Source organism: Oryctolagus cuniculus, chromosome 15, assembly GCF_051225735.1.
Source record: "Oryctolagus cuniculus isolate XC-2025 breed Fujian yellow rabbit chromosome 15, ASM5122573v1, whole genome shotgun sequence".
In the NCBI taxonomy this organism is placed as follows: Eukaryota; Metazoa; Chordata; class Mammalia; order Lagomorpha; family Leporidae; genus Oryctolagus; species Oryctolagus cuniculus.
In genome coordinates this window covers 29,849,852-29,871,322 of record NC_142881.1, presented here as the reverse complement: position 1 = coordinate 29,871,322, position 21,471 = coordinate 29,849,852, and the positions used below count along the sequence as shown (strand labels likewise).

The 21,471-nt window shown below is 43.0% G+C and overlaps 1 protein-coding gene across 6 annotated transcripts in view; it reads right to left on the bottom strand.

Annotated features, from left to right (window-relative positions):
• LOC103351405 (cytochrome P450 2C23) overlaps window positions 1–21,158 on the bottom strand; it is a 35,986-nt gene extending 14,828 nt beyond the window's left edge. Inside the window, exons 1-6 of one of the 6 annotated variants that reach the window (XM_089314523.1) lie at window positions 20,890–21,158; window positions 18,891–19,009; window positions 11,636–11,798; window positions 3,815–3,964; window positions 2,753–2,913; window positions 2,181–2,357 (exon numbers count right to left, since the gene is read on the bottom strand). In XM_089314523.1, coding sequence (XP_089170649.1) covers window positions 2,181–2,357; window positions 2,753–2,913; window positions 3,815–3,964; window positions 11,636–11,798; window positions 18,891–18,911 — 672 coding nt within the window. In that variant the 5' untranslated portion in view covers window positions 18,912–19,009; window positions 20,890–21,158. Of the gene's footprint in view, window positions 1–2,180; window positions 2,358–2,752; window positions 2,914–3,814; window positions 3,965–11,635; window positions 11,799–13,989; window positions 14,482–18,890; window positions 19,010–20,889 lie in introns of those variants that run through there. The other 5 variants (XM_070057412.2, XM_017348481.4, XM_089314524.1 and 2 more) reach the window with 5 other exon arrangements.
• Window positions 21,159–21,471: the final 313 nt, after the last annotated feature.

The window sequence follows — 21,471 nt, the reverse complement described above, 5'->3', positions numbered from 1 at the left end:
TGGGCCTACGTGTGAGTGACAGGGGCCCTTTTACTTGGCTCATCTCTGCTTTCCCAGGCACATTAGCAGGGAGCTGGATCAGAAGCAGAGTACCTGGAGCTCAACTGGCGCTCTGATATGGCTGCCAGTGCAGATTTAACTCACTCCACAGTGTCAGGCCCTAAACAAACACTTTTAAATGATTGGAGTAATAGCCTCGCTATGTTTCTCCCACCCTGAAAAACATCTGGTCTCAGTATAGACCAGAATGAATAGTGTCTCAGTATACCTCCTTGGAAAGCAGAATGCATCTAAATGTCTCTCTTTCCTTAGACATGTTTTCTAAGAAAATCAGGCTAAGCTATCCAAATCAGCCCTTCCAGAATGTAAGGAGACCACATAGGTTATCATTTATCAAATGTTTGCGTATTTATGTGATAGCTGAGTGACATTTTTCTTTCATTCGTATATATTTGGGAGACTGCTATATAAATAGTGTTAATTTTACAGGGCTTTAAGAATATTTTTCAGATTTTGAATTGTTACATGTCTTTATTCATTTAAATATGCTTTTCTCATCATGCTGCTGCTTGTGTTCAGTGGCATTCTGAGGATGGGTGGCTATGCCACACTTGTTTAGTGTATTTAATAAAACCTACAGTCAATGCATACTGTATTTGCTTTAGGATCCTTCATCTAGCGCCAATCTTTTTTTTGAGAGGCAGAGTAGACAGTGAGAGAGAGAGAGAGAAAGGTCTTCCTTTTGCCGTTGGTTCACCCTCCAATGACCGCCACGGCCGGCGCGCTGCGGCCGGCATACCGTGCCGATCCGAAGGCAGGAGCCAGGTACTTATCCTGGTCTCCCATGGGGTGCAGGGATCAAGCACTTGGGCCATCCTCCACTGCACTCCCGGGCTACAGCAGAGAGCTGGCCTGGAAGAGGGGCAACCGGGATAGAATCCGGCGCCCTGACCAGGACTAGAACCGGGTGTGCCGGCACCGCAGGAGGAGGATTAGCCTATTGAGCTGTGGCACCAGCCATCTAGCGCCAATTTTAAAAAGCAAAATTGTTCCTATGTCAAAATACAGCTTCTTTAAAGAATAGCTTCCACTCTTTTTTAAAAAATAATTTATTAATTAAAAGGCAGACCCCCCCCCCCCCCACACACACACGAATACACACATACAGATCTGCCACCTGCTGGTTCATTGCTCTAAATGCCCATAACAGCTGGGGTGGGGCTGGACAGAAGCCAGGAAGCCAGAATCCAATCAAGGTCTCCCAGCTGGGTGGCAGATACTTGAGGCGTGAACTGCTGCCTCCTAGGGTGAGCATCAGCAGGCAGCTGGAATGGAGAGCGGGGCTGGGACCTGAACCCAGGCAGTCTCACATGGGATGCAGGTGTCCTAAGCAGCATTTTAACCAGTATGCTGATGCCCACTCCACAGTCAGTTTTTATAATGTGTTGGTCTATGACATGTTATCAGGAAAGGCACTGTGGCAAAAATGTCTGACTTTGTAAGTGTAAATGATCTGTAGAGAAAATAATGTTTTGTCCATCCCAAGATACATATGTGTTTAGAACTATCTATATAAGTACACGTTACATAACTCATTTTAAATATTTATTGAGAACATTTAAATCCTCATGTCTAAGTGCAGGAGGTCATAGAGCAAAAAGAGGGCCTTTTGAATGATTTAAAAATTTCCCTTATTAATGATAACAGAGTGCTCCATTGTCTCAAGCCATGCAAATATCAAGACACATACGGGCGGAAGCTGTGGCACAGTGGGTTAACGCCCTGGCCTGAAGCGCCGGCATCCCATGTGAGTGCTGGTTTAAGACCCGGCTGCTCCAATTCCTGTCCAGCTCTCTGCTGTGGCCCGGGAAAGCAGTAGAAGATGGTCCAAGTCCTTGAGCCCCTGCACCTATGTGGGAGACCTGGAAGAAGCTCCTGGCTCCTGGCTTTGGATCGGCACAGCTCCGGCCATTGCAGCCATCTGGCGAGTGAACCATCTATCGGATGGAAGACCTATCTTTCTCTCTCTTTCTCTCTGCCTCTCCTCTCTGTGTAACTTTGACTTTCAAATAAATAAATAAATCTTTAAAAAAAAAAAAGACTTACATACATGGTGTGATTATGTACTCATGTATTTCCGTGGAGCAAAAAAACAGCACCAGGGAAAGTCACCACAGTACCTGCTCCATTCTGCTGAGGAAACAGTCAATATAATCCCGAGGGTTATTCTGATCCAAGGATTCTTGATGTTCCTTTATTTTTTCCAGAATGAAGTATTTAATGTCATTAATTCTTTCTGAGAATTCTTTGTGTTTTCCAGGGAAATACCTCATGAGTGCTGGCCAGAGATTATAAATCTGAAAATGGAAGCAAACAAACACGGCAGCGCTGCAGCCTGTGCAGGAGACAGCAGAGTTTACAAGCACAGCGCCCAAGCAGGAGAGAGAGGGAGTGAGCGTCCCAAAGAGAAGAGCAGCCCCTTCCCGTCTCCTTCTCTTCCCACCTTCGGTCAAACCCACCCACAGTCATGGAGGGGCCCGGCAGGGAACGTAAGCCACCGGGACGCTCTGTCTTCTTTTGCATGGGAAACCCACAGGGGCAAGCTGAGGCCAAGCTTCCGTAGATGCTGGGCTAAGTGGCTTTGTTTTGGTTCATTCAACCCACATGGAGGGGAGGAGCCCTTGACTTTGCCTACAGGCTACCCGCGGGCCAAGGAGAACCACCACAAACACAGATCCAACCGTGGGTTTACCTGGCACCATCGGGAGTTTATTTGTTTAAAATTTTCCTGTAACAACTCCATGAGGAAGAGGAACGTCTTGTCCTCATACTGGAAACGCTCACTGAAGAGGATGGAGCAGATCACGTTGCAGGGAGCGCAAGAGAGGATGAAGGTGGGGTCGAAGGGCTGAGCTGACGGGGAAAGAGAGTTCTGACACCGAGACTCTTAACCATCCTGCGTTAGGATTTCAAGAACTGGGCTGCCCTCCCGTCAGTTTTTTTTTTTTTTTGGACAGGCAGAGTGGACAGTGAGAGAGAGAGAGAAAGGTCCTCCTTTTCTGTTGGTTCACCCCACAATGGCTGCTGCGGCCGGCATGCTGCTGCACCACGCTGATCTGAAGCCAGGAGCCAGGTGCTTCTCCTGGTCTCTCATGGGGTGCAGGGCCCAAGCACTTGGGCCATCCTCCACTGCACTCCTGGGCCACAGCAGAGAGCTGGACTGGAAGAGGGGCAACCAGGACAGAATCTGGCACCCTGACTGGGACTAGAACCCGGTGTGCCGGCGCCACAGGCGGAGGATTAGCCTATTGAGCTGCGGCGCCGGCCCCTCCCGTCAGATTTATACACACACTTTATGTTCCTCCAAAATTCCCCAAATTGGGATATAAGCATCTTGTAATGCTACTAATTACAATTTATATGTTAGTATTATTATAGCATATGACCCTATTCGCCATGTAGTATTATATTGTACTGATAATACATATTGTTATTATATGACTACTATAATAGTAGTAATAGCAACAAGTAATATTATAAGCAATTATTATATGTTGGATCCTATGTAAATGTTTTGTTACTCTCTATTCTGAGGCTTGGTTTTTGGCCTCATTTTCACAATAAGGAAAAAATGCATCTTAGAAAATTCAAGCCTTCAGAAGGGGACCTCATAGCTCTGGAGTTGTTTCCCTCCCTTGGCTTTACCCTAAGCGTACTCCCCGAGGAGAGCGCAGATCTCGGGCCACAAAGTGACTCCCACGGGAGGCGTGTGGAGGACGTCCCAGGCCCCCCAGGGGCATGGCCAGTGATTCACCTTCCGTTTTCCTGAACGCCTCCACCAGGCAGCGGGCTTCCTCCTGGACCCTCTCCTCGATGCTCCTCTTCCCCATGCCAAAGTTCCTCAGGGTCGTCAGGGTGAAGCGACGCATGTGCTTCCACCTCTCTCCGTGACTGAAAATGATTCCTAGGAAGAGCAGGTGCGTGTGGGCATCACAGAGCAACCTTCCCTAAAGCTGTTAGCCTGTGTCTGCCTTCACCAGGTTTCTACTGCCTCCCATCAGGGACTGAGAGCTGGCAACGTACACACGTGCTCTGGAGTTCAGCTGAAAGGTATGTCACGTAGAGAAAATCAAAGCCAAGCTCTGATCAGCAAGAGACAGAAAGGGTGGAACTGGACCAAGGGAGCCACAGACAGGTGGAGAATACTCCCAGGTGTGGAAGGGTTCTCCATCTGGTTTTGTTAAAAATACATACATACATACATACATGTTCTCACAAACCTATTTCTTGGGTTTCTGGTTTTACCCTTAATCTTTACCTTGTGCTTTAGTTCTACATGTGATTTTCTCAATTACAGGGTAAGAAACTACAAAGCACACCAATACAGGATTTACGTTTCTATTCTCCTCAAAATTTACTATAGCTAATGTTATTCTAATCTGAACACAAAGAAGCAAAGGAATGCATATGTTCTGCACCAATGGTTTCTTATTTCTTCCTCTGGACAAAGCCAGTTACCGATCATGAGTCTCCTATTTTTCTTAATGTACCATCAGTTTCTAGTGCTCCAAAATCCAGATCCCGGGTGCATCTTCACATCGCGTCCTTCCTGATCTTTCCCTACATTTGTGAAACCCTGTTGATTCCTTCTTTATACCGTCTTTCTCATCTTGCCAACCCATGTCATGCCGCCATACTTCAGGTAATGACATTTTTAGGAATCTAAAAAGTTATAACCATCTTCAAACTAGTTTCCTCTCTCACTCCTCTGAATCTTCAGCTGCCAGATTACTCAAAATCAAATTACAAGGACCACACTGATAATCATTTAAATATTCATTTCACATCCATCAAATTAGCCAGCATTTAAACAATTACAGGGCGGCCGGCGCCGCGGCTCAATAGGCTAATCCTCCACCTAGCGGCGCCGGTACACTGGGTTCTAGTCCCAGTCAGGGCACCGGATTCTGTCCCGGTTGCCCCTCTTCCAGGCCAGCTCTTTGCTGTGGCCTGGGAGTGCAGTGGAGGATGGCCCAAGTGCTTGGGCCCTGCACCCCATGGGAGACCAGGATAAGTACCTGGCTCCTGCCATCGGATCAGCGTGATGAGCTGGCCGCAGCGCGCTGGCCACGGAGGCCACTGGAGGGTGAGCCAACGGGAAAAGGAAGACCTTTCTCTCTGTCTCTCTCTCTCTCACTGTCCACTCTACCTGTCAAAAAAAAAAAAAAAAAAAAAAAAAAAACTATAGAGCAATCAAGCTTGTGGCAAAGGTGGCACATTTATTTGGCCCCTTTGCACATTACAACATACTTTGGAAATTAATGCAATACAGCAAAAACTATTAAAAACTGTTTGATCTATTAATTACTCTCTGAAAAAATTATACAAAGAATTCAACATAAGATGTATACTACAATTTATATTAAGGAATTTGCAAACAATCTCAATCCTAATAATAGGATAGGAGTTTACACAATCTTAGTTAACCAGTCTTAGGGTAAAGTAAGCAACTGTAAAAATGATGATTATGAAAACTATGTGGGCCAGCGCCGCGGCTCACTAGGCTAATCCTCTGCCTTGCGGCGCCAGCACACTGGGTTCTAGTCCCAGTTGGGGCGCCGGATTCTGTCCCAGTTGCCCCTCTTCCAGGCCAGCTCTCTGCTGTGGCCAGGGAGTACAGTGGATGGCGGCCCAAGTGCTTGGGCCCTGCACCCACATGGGAGACCAGCAGAAGCACCTGGCTCCTGGCTTCGGATCAGTGCGGTGCGCCGGCCATTGGAGGGTGAACCAATGGCAAAAGAAGACCTTTCTCTCTGTCTCTCTCACTGTCCACTCTGCCTGTCAAAAAAAAAAATAAATAAATAAATAAATAAAGAAAACTATGTGAACTATGTGGAGGGGCCGGCACTGTGGTACAGTGGGTTAAAGCCCTGGCCTGCAGTGCTGGCATCCCATAAGGGCGCTGGTTCAAGTCCCAGCTGCTCCAGTTCTGATCCAGCTCCCTGCTAAAGTGCTTGAGAAAGCAGCAGAGAATGGCTCATGTTCTTGGGCCCCTATACCCATGTGGGAGACATTGAAAAATCTCCTGGTTCCTAGCTTTAGATTGGCTCAGCTCCAGCCCTCTCAGCTATTTGGGGAGAGAACCAGTAGATGGAAGACCCCCGCCCCCCACCTTTCTCTATAACTCTTTCAAATAAAATAAATCTTAAAAAAAAAAAAAGAAAACTATGTGAAACTACCAGACATGTTAACATTTTAGAAGACAGCAGTATACAAACATTTCTGAATCATATAATCACAACTGTTAAAATGTGCACATGTATAGGCAACATCTGAGAGCACAGAACAAAAGTGAGTTGGGGCAGTGTGCTTAGTAGTCAGGGGCTCTAGAACTAAGCACACTCCATGAAAATCTCTGCTCCACATTTTCTAGTTTTGGCAAGTTATTAACTTCTCTGTGCCAACAACTTCATCTGAAGAATGGAAACCCAAAAATAGTATTTTCTGCATGTGATCATGGTGTTGAATAAATATCATAATATTTGTAAAATACTTAGCAGAGTATTCAGCACATAAAAAGTATTCACAAATGTTAGCTTTTATAACTGCTATTTTTATCTATGATTTTAGAAGTATTCTATCTTCTCAAAAATTTTTAATGCTGTCTTTCCATCACTTTTAAATCAAAAAGCAAGTATACATTTGGTCAAATTACTTAATCTTCAAAGTAGGTATTTGGATATATATCCAGGTTTTTGCTGTTCATTCTACTTAATAAATATTAAGTGATCTCCTTCTATACATCAAGTAGGATTCTAAAAATATTACCACTGTGAACATTCTTGTTCATAACTTATACATCACATCTTTGATAATTCCTCAAGTTAGGTTCCTAAAAGCAGTGATTCAGTCATCGGCACTGTCCCTTTACAGAAGCGAGAGAAACACAGGACAGTAACTGAGGGGGTGTGGCCAGGCAGCAGGGGCGAGATCCATTTCGGAGGAAAGTTGGATTTACCTGCTATTACTCTATCCTCAAATTCAGGTGCTTTGGGGGGGATCTAATGTGTTCATAAAATCCAGGTTTTGAACAGCTGATGACCATCATCTTTATGCAGTGAATTTTCATACATGTTCATATAAAAGAAATACCTGCCCAACCAACCACACGAAGAAACCCTAGCAATGGCTACACCACTGGTTTGGTTAATTTCATCTTAGCTATTGAATTTATGGACATAGAGTTGTTGGTAATATTTCTATATTATTCTTCTAATGTTTGCAGGGTCAACAGTGGTATTTCTGCTTTCATTTCTGATATTAATAATTTGAGTTTTCTTTCTGTCTTTCCCTTCCTCATCTCCTATCTCTCTTCAGCTTTCCTAGAGGTTTATCAATTTTACTGATCTTGTCAAAGGACCAGTCTTCAGTTTTAGGATTTTTCTGTTTTTACTGTTTCAGTTTCATTGACTTCTATTCTTAATTTCTTGCTTCTACTTGTTTTAGGTTTAATTTGCTTTTCTTTCTCTAGTCTCTTAGGAGGAAGGTTAGGTTATTATTTTAAATCATTCTTTTTAAGTATATGAATATAATGCTATATTATCATATATTAGAGAATTTTCATTTAATATTTTAATTTCCACAAGACCTCTTTTTAAATCCAGTTACTTAAAAGAGTATTTTTTACTTCTAAATATCAGATGATTTTCCTGTCAGCTTTCATTTATTTCAATTTTTGTTGTACTATAATCTGATAATTTAGTTTACAGGAATTCTACTCTTTACAATTTGTTAAGACTTTTTTTTCAACAGGGTGGGAAGGAGAGGGAGGAGGAGAAAAGAAGTAGGAGGGGGTGGGAGACAGAAAGAGGGAGAGGGAGAGGAAACTGAGGGAGGGAGGGAGGGAGGGACGGAGGAAGGAAGGAAGGGTGAGAGAGGCATCCTGTCCACTTGCCTGCAACAGCAGGGCTAGGCCAGGGCTGAAGCTGGGAGATGACAACGCCATCCAATCTCCCATGTGGGAGGAACCCAGTTACTTGAGCCATCATTGCTGCCTACCAGGATCTGCACCGTCAGGGGCTGGAGTCAGGAACTGAATCAACGGACTCCAACATGGCACACAGGCTTTTTAACTGCCAAGTTCACGCCTACTACCTGTTAAGGTTTTTTATGACCCAGAATATGGTCTGCCCTTGTGAATTTCCACTTACACTTGAGAAGAGTGTCTCCTTCTGTTGTACCTTTGGTTTGGGGGTTTAGTTAACCCAGCCCATAGCCAGTCTGGGTTCGAAATTTGCTACTGTGGTTACCCTCAGTGCAATACCTCAGTTTCCTGTAAGGAGACCTTGCTATTATCTCTCCAGCTGGCTCTGGGTTTTCCCTGCACACATCTTCCTAGAGAGAGGTGGTCTTCTGCAGCTCTAACAGCTCTATTTCGCTGCTGCTTTTTCTCTGGGCTTTTTTAGAGTAGTGGGTCCAGAGGAAGGGCATTGGATTAGTCTGTTTTCTGGGGCTTAACAAAAGACTGGAAGCTCACTACTTTCTAAAGAAAAGAAGGTGACTTAGCTCACAGTTTTGGAGGTTGAAAAGCAAGGCGTTAGCTCAGGAAACAGTAGCTGTGGCTGTGTCATGTCACACTTCCCGGTGGATGAGAGACGGAGGCTTCCATCCATGGGTTCACTCCCCAAATGCGCTTGCTGACAAGATCTCCTATCCTTCACGTTCTTCCACCGTGTGACCGTTTCCCCATCCAAAGGGAAAGCTGTTACCTCCCCTGGGGACTTGGGCTGGTTGTTGGCAACTGCTCACAGTGGTGAGAGTGTGGCCCTATGTGTGGACACCTGGTCTGAAGTTGCTATGCAGCTTCTGCCTCGGGCCCCCACGAAGCTCCCTCTGGATTCCAAGAACCAAGCCGTGAGAGGCCCAAGCCACATGGAGAGTCTCTTGTTGCTGCCCCTGGCCTTGGGTCACCCCCCCCCCCGCCCCCAGAAGCCAGATTCCTAAGTGAAGAAGCCTCCACAGGATTTCAGCTCTCAGCCATTTCAATGACTGGCAGCTGTTCAATCTGTAAAAAAAATGGGTGTGTGTCCAGGCCCCAAGCCTTGTGGATGAGAGAAAAGCCATTTGCACTGTGTCTTGTTCAAATTCCTTACCCACAGAGCTCATAAGCATTAAAAACAAAACCTCCCAAATCATGAGAAAAAGTCACCAAATTTCTGTTGTCCTAAAGCCTCCCCAAATTTTTGTTATGGCAGCCCTAAGAAACTAATACAAAAAGAAAACTAAAATATTGAGTGGTTCTTTTCTGTTACTTTCCAGAATAGGAAAATTAGGGGAAGAAACAGCAAATTATTGGTTCCTATTACATGGAAATAAGAGCAGTTAACAAGAATTTCATAGTGGGGGCTGGTGTTGTGGTGCAGCCGTTTAAGCCACTGCCTACAAAAACAGCATCCCACATGAGAGCCAGTGAGTCCTGGCTGCTCCACTTCCAATTCAGCTCCCTGCTAATGCGACCAGGAAAGTAGCAGATGGCCTAAGTAGTTGGGGCCCTGCAATCCACGTGGGAGACCCAGATGAAGCTCCTGGTTCCTGGCTTTGGCCTGGCCCAGACCAGGCCATTGCAGCCATTCAGGGAGTGAACCAGCAGATGGAAGATCAATTTTTCTCTCTCTGTTTCTCCCTCTCTAACTCTGCCTTTCAAGCAAAAAAAAATCTTTAAAAAAATAAGACTATGTATAAAAAGAATTTCATAGGAAGCTTTTAAACCGATTTTCTCACAGTTGCAAAAACTATTAAGCTTTATGTCAGTTACTTCTCTGATAGCTCCATGCAGCCCAGCAGTCTCATCTCCACTTAAAAATGAGTTGACATTGAGGCCAATGTTGTGGTGTAGTGGGTAAAGTCACCACCTGTGATAATGACATCCCACATGGGCACTGATTCAAGTCCTGGCTGCTCCACTTCCAATCCAGCTCCCTGCTAATGGCCTCAGAAAGCAGCAGATGATGGCCTAAGTCCTTGGGTGCCTGCCACCCACATGGGAGACTCAGATGAAGCTCCTGGCTCCTGGTTTTGGCCTGGCCTAGCCTTGGGCTGCTGTGGCCATTTGGGGAGTGAACTAGCAGATGGAAGATTTCTCGCTCTCTTTCTGTGTGTGTGTGTGTGTGTGTGTGTGTGTATATGTGTGTGTCCTCTCTCTGTAACTCTTTCAAATAAATAAAATCTTTATAAAAATTAATTGAAACACACACACACAGCTAATGTAACCAACTTGTTTAGCAAAAAAATAGTTAGTAGAAGGCAGGCTTGTTTCTTTAGTTGAACAAATATATATTTTGACCTTAGGTGAGAGAGATCAAAAATCACTTCTCTTGTTGCACTTGGTATGTTATGTTATATTTAGTGATTCATTAATATGCTTTGAAAAGATTTAGTTTTGTAATTTTCAGTGGTTTAGGGGAGACTTTCAGGCTATCCTAAAATTTTTATGATATATTTATACATATAAAGGAATATATGTAACACATATCTAACTTCCAAGTGTCTTCCCAGCTCCCTGTGCAGTACCTCCTGGATCTTACCCTCCATCTCCTTCCATCCTCCACAAACTAGGCTGTAGTTTCTATATCTGGTTATTTGTTTGTGGTAGTTGCCACTGTACCACCATATCCTTTGTACCACACCCCAAAGTGTGAAACTACATCCCAAAGCCTGACTTTTCCATCTCCCTAAACCCCTCGCTATTGATTTTTATTTCAAAAGGTTCTCACATTGTTTTTATCTCAATGATATTTACAGAATTAACTTACAGGGAATTTGGAGTCTGGTTTTGATGTTCATCTCAGCAGAGCTTTCAGAGTGTCTGTTATGTAATCAGAGTTTGTCTGATCTTTGACCCTAGCCTGTGGGAGATTCTAAGCCCTTAGAATTGCTCAGGTATTCCTGGTAGATCCCTGGAACACATTTGCATGCATGTCAACGAAATGAGGAGCCCCTAGAGAGTTTGTTTAGAGGGTTGAGCCAGGTGCTATAAGCCTGAGCTTCTGAGCTGGGGTGGAGAGGGGGTGGAAACTGAGTTCAATCACATGGGCAATTTCGCACATGGAAAGAAATTTCTGCAGAAACCTGGGACACCAAGGCTCAGGTAAGCTTCCTGGCTGGTGACCATGTGGATGTGCGAAGAGGGTAACGCATCATAATTCTCAGCAACAGGATACAGAACTCTGCTTCGGAACCCTCTCAGACCTTGCTCTGTGTCTCTCTGCATTTCTATCCTTAATGTAATAAAACTGTGATGGTGAGCACACACCTCACTGAGTTCTGTGAGTTATCCTACAGATTACTGAACCTGAGGGAGACACGGGAACCCCTGAGTTTTCAGTCTGCTGGTCAGAAGAGTGGGTGACATGGGGACCCTTGAACTGGGAGCTGGCATCAGAAGTGAGGGCAGTCTTACTGGAGACTGTGCCCTTAACCTGGCAACTCTGGGTAGTTTGTGCCAGACTGCATTGTAGTATTGTAGCATCTAGTCAGCTACTTACTATAGAAAGGATTTTTTTTTTTTTCACAATTTATCAGGTTTTCTCCCAAATATTCAGGTGTTAATTAACCTGTATTTTTATTTGAAACATACCGTATCCTTTCAGGGTATCATCAATAATAGGAAAACGTCCTCTGTCCTGAAATTCATCACCCTGGTTGATCAGAGCTTCCTTCACCGCGTCATAGCCATGCAAGACCACAGCAGGCCAGGGTCCAAGGTACAGGGTGTAAACAGGACCATACTCTTTGGCCAACTGGAAAGAGATGCAAGCAGTTGCATAAGCTGTATTGTGAAATCTGTTGGAGGTACAGGTGCAAATAATTTCACATGTGACTTAGCCTCTGCTCCATCAGTCCCATCTCAGGAATTTCACCTTGATGTATCCCCGTGGAGTCATTCACTCCTTCATTTTTACATGCAGCCATTCAGCAAATATTTTACTAAGCATTTATACTGTGTCAAACTTTGTGCACAGCTCAAATCCACATATTTATACTGTTACAAGAGGAAAAATAAACTAGTAAAATAGCCAACAATTGGAGGTTGATTTTCAAACTTATTTTATATCCATCCCATTGAACTTAAAGCAACCATTTGAAATTAGTTTTATGAGGATATGTAATGGTATATGAGAAGGTTCACCTTCGAAATAAATTACAAATTATATTTAAAATCCATTTGCATATTAATTTGATCCCTGTTTTTTTTATGATGATTACTTCTAAGAGAAAATAGTTAATAAAATCACCACTTAGTTTTTTTCTTCTGGCTCCCTGAGTTTTCTCTTTCATTCTCCTCTTCATTTCCTACCCCCTTCCCCTTCCTTTTCCTTTCTGCATTTTCTTTTCTGTCACTTTTCCCATAAATGGTGGAGAATTTTGTCATATTTTACTCTTTTCTATGTCCCAGAAAACAAAACTTGCTTCCTTTGTTCCTCTGAATACTCTGTATTTTGGAGCACAAACTGCTAGGACCTCTTCTTTTAACTTGAACCTCACGATAATCTTTTTCCAGAGATAACAGAAATAATTGGAAATGTACACAATTTTCTATTAAAGACTGTCTGTGCTCAAGAAAAGAAAGCCAACTCCCCAATTTGTGCACTGGGTTTCATTCCCTTCTAGTTACTGTGGCATGGCACTCTTCTTCATAGCTAAACTGTTTGAAAAAATCATCTAGGTGGCGGCACTGTGGCTTAGCGAGTAAAGCTGCCACCTGCAGTGCTGACATCCTATATGGGTGCCACTTTGAGTCCCAGCTGCTCCACTTCCAGTCCAGTCTCTGCTATGATCTGGGAAAGCAGTGGAAGATGGGCAAAGTCCTTGGGCCCCTGCACCTGTGTGAGAGACCCAGAAGAAGCTCCTAGCTCCTGGCTTCATATCGGCAAAGCTCCAGCCGTTGTGGCCATCTGGGGAGTGAACCAATCATGATGGAAGACCTCCTCTCTGTCTCTCCCTCTCTGTAACTCTGTCTTTCAAATAAATAAATACATCTGCTAAAAATCATCTATATCTGCTATTTCCAATTTCTTTATTCCCTTTTTAAATCACACTAATCAAGATATTGGCCATACCACTCCATTGAAAACTGTTTTTATACAGATGCGTAAAAACCTTTACTTGGCCGAATTTCATTTTCTTTTACCAATCATTGGTTAGGCATGATCAAAGCACTCCTTGAGACAGGTCCTTCCTGTGGACTGCATGACGCCACACTCTTCTGGCGGTCTTCCCACCTCCGACGGCTCAGGCCCAGGCTCCACGTGTGCTTCCCTATCATCTCACAGGCACTTAAGTGTTGGGGTTCCCTGGGGTTATGGTTTAGTCCACCCATTCCTTCCGTGATCCCATCTAGTCTTGTGGTTTTAAATATTCTATATTCTGTCTCCCAAATTTATATATGTAGTTTCCCCTGAACTGTAGCCTAGCATATCCAACAGCCTACTCACATCTCCAGATATTTAGTAGGATTTTGATACAATTTGTTTAAGATGGAGCTGTCTACATCTTTTGCTTACATCACTTCTATCAGACAAACAGATAACTCCAATAATCTCCCCTATCTTACTTAGTGGCACCATCACTTCTCGGTCTTTTGGCTAAGATCAAGTGTGTGGTGGCACCGCTCAGTCAAAAACTCAGAAACCATTCTTGACTCTTCCCTTATTTTACATTCCACATTCATTCTATCATCATTCGATTCCACCTTCCAGAAGTATCTAGATTTTAGCCACTTTATACCACCGTCTCTGTTCCTACACTGGTCCAAGATACCGTCAGCTCTCCTTAGATTAGTGTTGTGCAGAATGCCTGCTTCTCTTAGCTCCTTTATGATCTACCCTTAATTCTTAAGTCTCCAGAGTTACCCGGTTAAACATAAACCATACCATGCTGTTATTATTAACACACACCACAACACCCACATGGGAGACCAGAAAGAAGCACCTGGCTCCTGGCTTAGGATCGGCATAGTTCCGGCCGTAGCAGCCATTTGCGGGGTGAACCAACGGAAGGAAGACCTTTCTCTCTGTCTCTCTCTCTCACTGTCTAACTCTATCTGTCAAATAAAAAAATAAATAAAAATTAAAAATAAAAAAAACACACCACAAAGTTCTATGTGATCTGACGCTCTGTACTTCCTTAACATTATGCCCTACTCCTGCCCCTTCTCTCGCTTTTTGTTATCTGTGCTGACTGCTTGCTTTGGCTTGAGTATACCATACACCTTCTGTGACGGAGTTTTAGACCTTTTTCTCTGTACATGGAATGTTTTAGTCTCAGATTAACTGCATGGCTTTCTCTGTCACCTCCTTGAAGTCTTTGTTCAAATATTACCTTTTTGATGAAGTTTTTCCCAGATACCATATTTAAAGTTTAAACCTCTGGACTTGGGTTTCTGGTTTGGAATGTAAGGAACTTGGAAGTTATCATTCTGTCCTAATGTGAAAAACAGAACAAAGTGAAAAATCAACAACTTTCTTAGGCCTGTCAGATAAGTAAGACCCTAAGATAAACTTCTGTCTCCATTATTAGAGAAACCTATAGGCAGACACAGAGATTAACAACAAATTGGAGCAGAAACTGCCCCAGGGAACCAACACCAGGGCAGGAAAAGCTGAACTGTAATTGTCAAATTGTTGGTGCTTCCAATGTGGACAAGTCCAAGACTTAACAACTGTAGTAGAGAGTCCGACCCAGGAAGGGGGCACACTTGTGAGTTCTGCCTCCACGAGCGCTACCAGGTTGTCACAGTGAATATTCTAGGAAAGTCCCCTTGTGCTTCTGGAAGAGGGAAAACAACCATTTGAGATACATACACCAAAGCATTCTAATCTTATCAAGATTTACCTTCCAGAAAAAATATTTTACCAGAGCCTAACCAATGTGGGGGAAGGGAAATACAGAGCTTCAGTCCTTTGTAACCTTCCCTACAGGAGAAAAGAAAATGCCCAATTTCAGCCCTCTTCATCCAGCCTATCCTACCTGAGACGCAGGGAACCGAGAAACACTTGCAAAGTGCACAGTCTGGGGCATGGGCCACTAAAACACTGAGACATAATCACAGAGCCAAAAAATAGTTCCTCCCCCGACCACCGTCCTCAAACACACATACTTTATCACCCCATCATTAACACCAGTTTACTAGAGTTGCTTTGATCTGACACATACTTGTAATATCTGGCTTTCAACAAAAATTACAAGGCATATTAAAAGGCAAAAAACAGCCTGAAGAGACAGAACAGCACTCAGATAAGGCAGGGATGTTGTGTTTATCAGACCATGAATTTAAAACAACTATGATTACTTTGCCAAGGGCTCTAATGGAAAATGTAGACAACATGCAATGAAAACAGAAATAGAAATCCCCCAACAATATAGATCAAAAAGGCTAACAGAAATGAAGAATGTCTTTGATGGACTTCTTAGTAGACTGGACATGACTGAAGAAAGCAGCTCTAAGTTTCAGGATATGTCAGTAGAAACTCATGAAACAGAAAAGCAGGGATTTAAAAAAAAAAACTGGAAAATGAAAGGGAACATCATATCAACAAGTAAAAAAAGTGATTGTACCAGTAGACATAAAAAATCTCTTGACCAACTCCAACATCTTTTTATGAAGAGAACTCACAATAAAAGATAAAATAAGAATAGATGAGAATTTCCTCAGCTTGATAAAGGCTAATCCCAAAAACCCTATAATTAATATTATACTTAATCATGAAAAACTAGAAGCTTTCCTGATAGAGTTAAGAACAGGGTGAGAATCTGCCCTTGCACAACTGGTTTTCAACATATGGAAGTCCTAGCTAACACAGTAAGAGGAGAAAATAAAATAAACGGTACATACATTAAGAAACAAATAAGGGCCAGTGCTATAGCACAGTGGGTAAAACTGCTGCCTGTAGTGCTGGCATTCCATTCGGGTGCCAGGTCGAGTCCCGCCTACTACTTTTTTTTTTGACAGGCAGAGTTAGACAGTGAGAGACAGAGAGAAAGGTCTTCCTTCCATTGGTTCACCCCTCAAATGGCTGCTACGCCTGGCGCGCTGTGCCGATCCAAAGCCAGGAGCCAGGTGCTTCTTCCTGGTCTCCCATGTGGGTGCAGGCGCCCAAGCACTTGGGCCATCATCCTCCACTGCCTTCCTGGGCCACAGTAGAGAGCTAGACTGGAAGAGGAGCAACTGGGACAGAACCGGTGCCTCGACTGGGACTAGAACCCGGAGTGCTGGCACCCAGGCGGAGGATTAGCCTAGTGAGCCGTGGTATCGGCCTACTACTTTTCTGATCCAGCTCTCTGCTATGGCCTATCCAGCCACTGCTATGGGAAGACAGTGGAAAATGGCCCAAGTCCTTGGGCCCCTGTGCCTGCGTAGGAGACTTGGAAGAAGCTCCTGTCTCCTGGCTTCGGATCAGCCCAGCTTCAACTATTGTGGCCAACTGGGGAGTGAACCAGCGGATGGAAGACCTCTCTCTATCTTTTTTCTGCTCTGCCTCTCTGTAACTCTGCCTTTCAAATAAATAAATCTTAAAAAAAAAAAACTATCTTTGCTCATGTATGACATGACTGTCTATATAGAAAATTTGAAAGAATCAACAACAAGAAAACCTCCTAGAACTAATAGGTAATTGTAGCAAGGTTACAAGATACATGGCTAGTATATACAAGTCAGTCCATTTCCTAAATACTAGCAAAATTAAAAATACAGTATCATTTACAGTAGCACCCACAAAAATTATATACAGTCAAGTCACTTGAAGACAAGGAAACAGCCTGAGAAATGCATTGTCAGATTATTTTGTTATTGTTTCTACATCATAGAGTGCACTTAGACAAACTAAGATGACTATGATATCCCTAAGCAATAATCTTATGAGACCACCATTATAATTGTCACTCTGAAGTGCATGATTGTGTGTGTGTGTATATATATGCACACAAATTTAAAATATGTAAAAAGATATTTATGAGGAGGGCTGGCATTGTGGCACAGCAGGTTGAGCTACTGCCTGTGAAACTGACATCCCATATGAGTGCTGGTTCAAGTCCTGGCTGCTCCACTACTGCTCCAGCTCCCTGCTAATGTACCTGGGAAAGCAATAGTAGGTGGCCACAGTATCTGGGCCCCTACTATTCATGTGGGAGACCTGGATGGATTTCCAAGCTCCTGGTTTTGGCCTGACCTAGCACTGGCTGTTGTAGCCATTTGGGAGTGAATTAATGTATGGAAGATATTCTCTCTGTGTCTGTCTCTCTCTCTCTCCTCTTCCCCCCATCTCTAACTCCGCCTTTCACATAAATAAATCTTTATTTGAAAACCCTTTCAAATAAATAAATAAATAAGGAGTTATTTATTTGATAGGCAGTTACAGAGAGAGAGAAAGAGAAAGAGAGAGAGCGAGCGAGCGAGTGAGAGCGCTGTTCCATCCACTGGTTTACTCTCTAAATGGCCAGTCAGAGTTGCACTGATCTGGAGCCAGGAGTTTCTTCCAGGTCTCCCACGTGAGTGCAAGCCCAAGCTGTTGGGCCATGTTCCATTGCTTTCCCAGGAGCATTAGCGGAGAGCTGGATCCGAAGTGGAACAGTGGGGACTTGAACTGGTGTCCATATGGGATGCTGGTGCTGCAGTTGGCGACTTTACTTGCTATGCCACAGTGCTGGCCCCAACAAATAAATTTTTTTAAAAAGATATAAATATGAGGAAAACTAAAAAATATGATGAAAGAAATTGAAGAACTAAATACATTGAGAGATAGTATATATTCAAAAGCAAGAAGTTCAAAATTGCCGACATCAAGTCTTCCCAACTTGATCTTCAGTGTCAATGTAATCCTAGTCAATTTATTAGCAACTTATTTTGCAGATATTGACAACTGGTTATAAAGCTTATATAGATGGACAACAAATACAAACTAGTCAATTGACACTACTCAATTTAAGACTTACTATAAAGCTACAGTATGCAAAAGAGTGAGGTATGGGGGAAAAAAGACAAACATATCAATGGAACAGACTAGAAAGCCCCAAAACAGATCCATATAAATATAGTCGACTGATTTTTGACAAAAGAGTAAAGGCCATAAAATGGAAAAAGGAGTCTTTTTCTTTTCAACAAATGATAGTAGGACTAGTAGTCTCCATAAAAAGCATAAAAATTAACATAGACCTTATACTTTTCACAAATATTAACTCAAAATGGATCACAGGCTTGATTATAAAATGCAAAATTATAAAAATCCTAAAAGCTAACATAAGAGAAAACCTAGATGACCTTGGTTATGGCAATGACTTTTCAGATATAATATCAGGGGAATGATCCATGAAAGAGATAATTAACAAACTGGGCTTTAAAAATTTCTGCTTTGTGAAAGTCACCATAAAGAGGATGAGAAGACTACAATCTGGGAGATAATATTTGCAAAAGACATTTCTGATAAAGTACTCATCCAAAATTTAAAAAGAACCCTTAGAACTTAACAATCAGAATACAAACAACTGGATTAAAGGCCAAATAGGCCAAATAGGCCAAAGACCTGAATATGTATCTCATCAAATAAGTTATACAGATGTCAAATGCATATATGAGAAGATGTTCCTTATCACATATTATTAAGGAACTACAAATTAAAACAACAAAGAGATATTACTACACAGCTATCAGAATGTCCAAAATGCAAAACACAGACAACACCAAATGTCAATAAGGATGTGGGACAACAAGAACTTTCATTCGTTGCCAGCAGGAATGCAAAAAAGGGTATAGCCACCCTGAGACAGTTTGGCAGTTTCTCACCAAACTAAGCATATCCTCACCATTCCATCTGGCAGCTGCACTTCTTTGTACTTACCCAGCAGAGCTGAAAACTCATGTCCACATAAAAATCTGCATGTGGATGTTTACAGTAGCTTTACTCACAACTGCGAAAACCAGGGAGGCAATCGAGATGTCCTCTAGTAGGAGAATAAACTGCGGTACATCCAGACAAGAACATGTTACTCAGCGCTAATAAGAAACAAGCTATCAAGTGGTGAGAAGACATGGAAAATATTAAATGCATATTACTAAGCAAAAGAAGCAATGTGAAAATCTTACTATAGTCTAATTCTAACTGTATGAAAACCCAGAAAAGGCAAAATTACAAATGCAACAAGATCAGTGTTTGCCAAGAGGTTGGAGGTGCACAGTGTGGGGGAGAAGAGATGAACAGGCAGAGCATAGGGATTTCAGGGCAGTATAATGTGGGTTTTTTTTTTTTTTTTGATGCTATAATGGTGGAAAGAGGTACATTAGACATTTGTCCAAACCCATAGAAGGCAGAACACCAAGAGTGAACCTTAATGTAAGCAAGAGAGCCTGTAGACCCCTCAGTTTTAACAAACGTACTACCCTGGTGTGGAACGTCAATAATGGAGGGGGCTGCGCATGCTGGGGGAAGGCGCAGAGGGTACACGAGAACTGTATTTTCTGCTCAATTTTGCTGTGAACCTATAATGTCTCTAAAAAAAACAGCTATTAAAAATCACCTCTGCAGGCCGGCGCTGCGGCTCACTAGGCTAATCCTCTGCCTTGCGGCGTCAGCACACCGGGTTCTAGTCCCGGTCGGGGCGCCGGATTCTGTCCCAGTTGCCCCTCTTCCAGGCCAGCTCTCTGCTGTGGCCAGGGAGTGCAGTGGAGGATGGCCCAAGTGCTTGGGCCCTGCACCCCATGGGAGACCAGGAGAAGCACCTGGCTCCTGCCATCGGATCAGCGCGGTACGCCGGCCACAGCGCGCTGGCCACGGCGGCCATTGGAGGGTGAACCAACGGCAAAGGAAGACCTTTCTCTCTGTCTCTCTCTCTCACTGTCCACTCTGCCTGTCAAAAAAAAAAAAAAAAAAAAATCACCTCTGCTACCCTTCTCTCTATTTTTCTCCATAGCATTTATAATATGGGAGCTATACAGAATTCAAATACTTGATTCATTTTGGTTTTTGCTTGGCTCCCCCTACCAGAATGCAAGTTATGCAAAGGCAAGGTTTTTATCTTCTTTTGTTCACTGTAATATTCCCAGAGTCTAAAGGACATCTTGTCAAACAGGAGGGACACATTACATGTGTAACTAATTAATTACTTAATGCTAGGGCTCACAATCTGAGAAATCTCTTGTGCTGTTTCCTATGTCTTGGAGAATGTTTTTGCACAATGAGCTCATGGAGACAGAATTTCTCCAGCTGTAAAAGCCAGGGTACCTGAGCTGTGCTGCAATGGAGCAGGGTGTTGGGGAGGGAGGCAGGGGTCATTCTCAGGAAGCTGACAAAGCCTCCCATAAATCAAGTAGTGTATAATAATAACAGCAACAACAACATGAAAGGACATTTAGCACATCATTAATTTGCTGGCTTGCCTTTTGATGTTATATGAAGATACTTCAAAAATTGTGAAAAACAATTAAAAATAGGCTTCTTTGGGTGTAAAATATGAAATCCACACAAAGGATCAGAAAGTTCATGGAAAACATGTATTTAAAAAAAAAAAAAAAAAGCTGTGTGGATTTTGCAACTCTTTCATACCAAAATCAACTTATTTTTAAAATGCTATTTTCCATGAACTTTTTCAAGAGGACTAGAAGCCTATAAGTTAAAATATGCTTGAATCCCTCAGTTTTCTCAGATATTATAACTCAACTAGCACATCAAGTCAGCTCTAACACCCCTTACTACCTGCTCTAAATGTGATCCTATCCTGAAAAAGAGAACTCTGTACATCTGTTAATACAAAAACAACACTCCAATGCTCATGTGATGAGAAGACCTGAGAGTCATCCCATAGTGCTGTTGAGATGACCAGCCCAGAATCAAAGCTCCTTACCTGGGAGAGAGATGCAGGGATATCGCGGAGGTTGAGCTGCAGCATATTCCCAATGATAGGAAGGGGAGTTGGGCCAGGGGGAAGCCTTCCCCCTCTGTGACTTTTCTTCCACACAAAAAGGAAAATCAGGCAAGTAACACAAACCACAAGAGCAGCAGAGATTGCCGGCAGTCCCATTTTAGCTCCTAGATGTTAGCAACTGTCTGGGTGACCTGTTGGGAAGCAAAGGTTTGTACACAGTGTGTGCCCTGCTGGGCAAAGGCTGGTCTGAGCTCTGGGACTTGGGGAAAAGAAAAAAAAAAGGGAACAGGTTTTGGATTTGTTTACTTTTTTGAAGTTCAAGAATGGTTCATTTCTTGCCTATCATTCAGAAAACCTGTAGCTTTAGTGCTTTGATTTTCTAAGCATCTCCATTGTTCTCAGCACTGATTTATTACATATATAACTTCATTTTATCTTTTAGAGCTTTGTAAAACTATTGAAATTATTGACTTATAAATTATCAGAAAAAATATTCTGAGATCTGACTTGGAAAACACAGCTGTCAGAGCTATCCTCAAACATCATTTTTATCACGTCTCT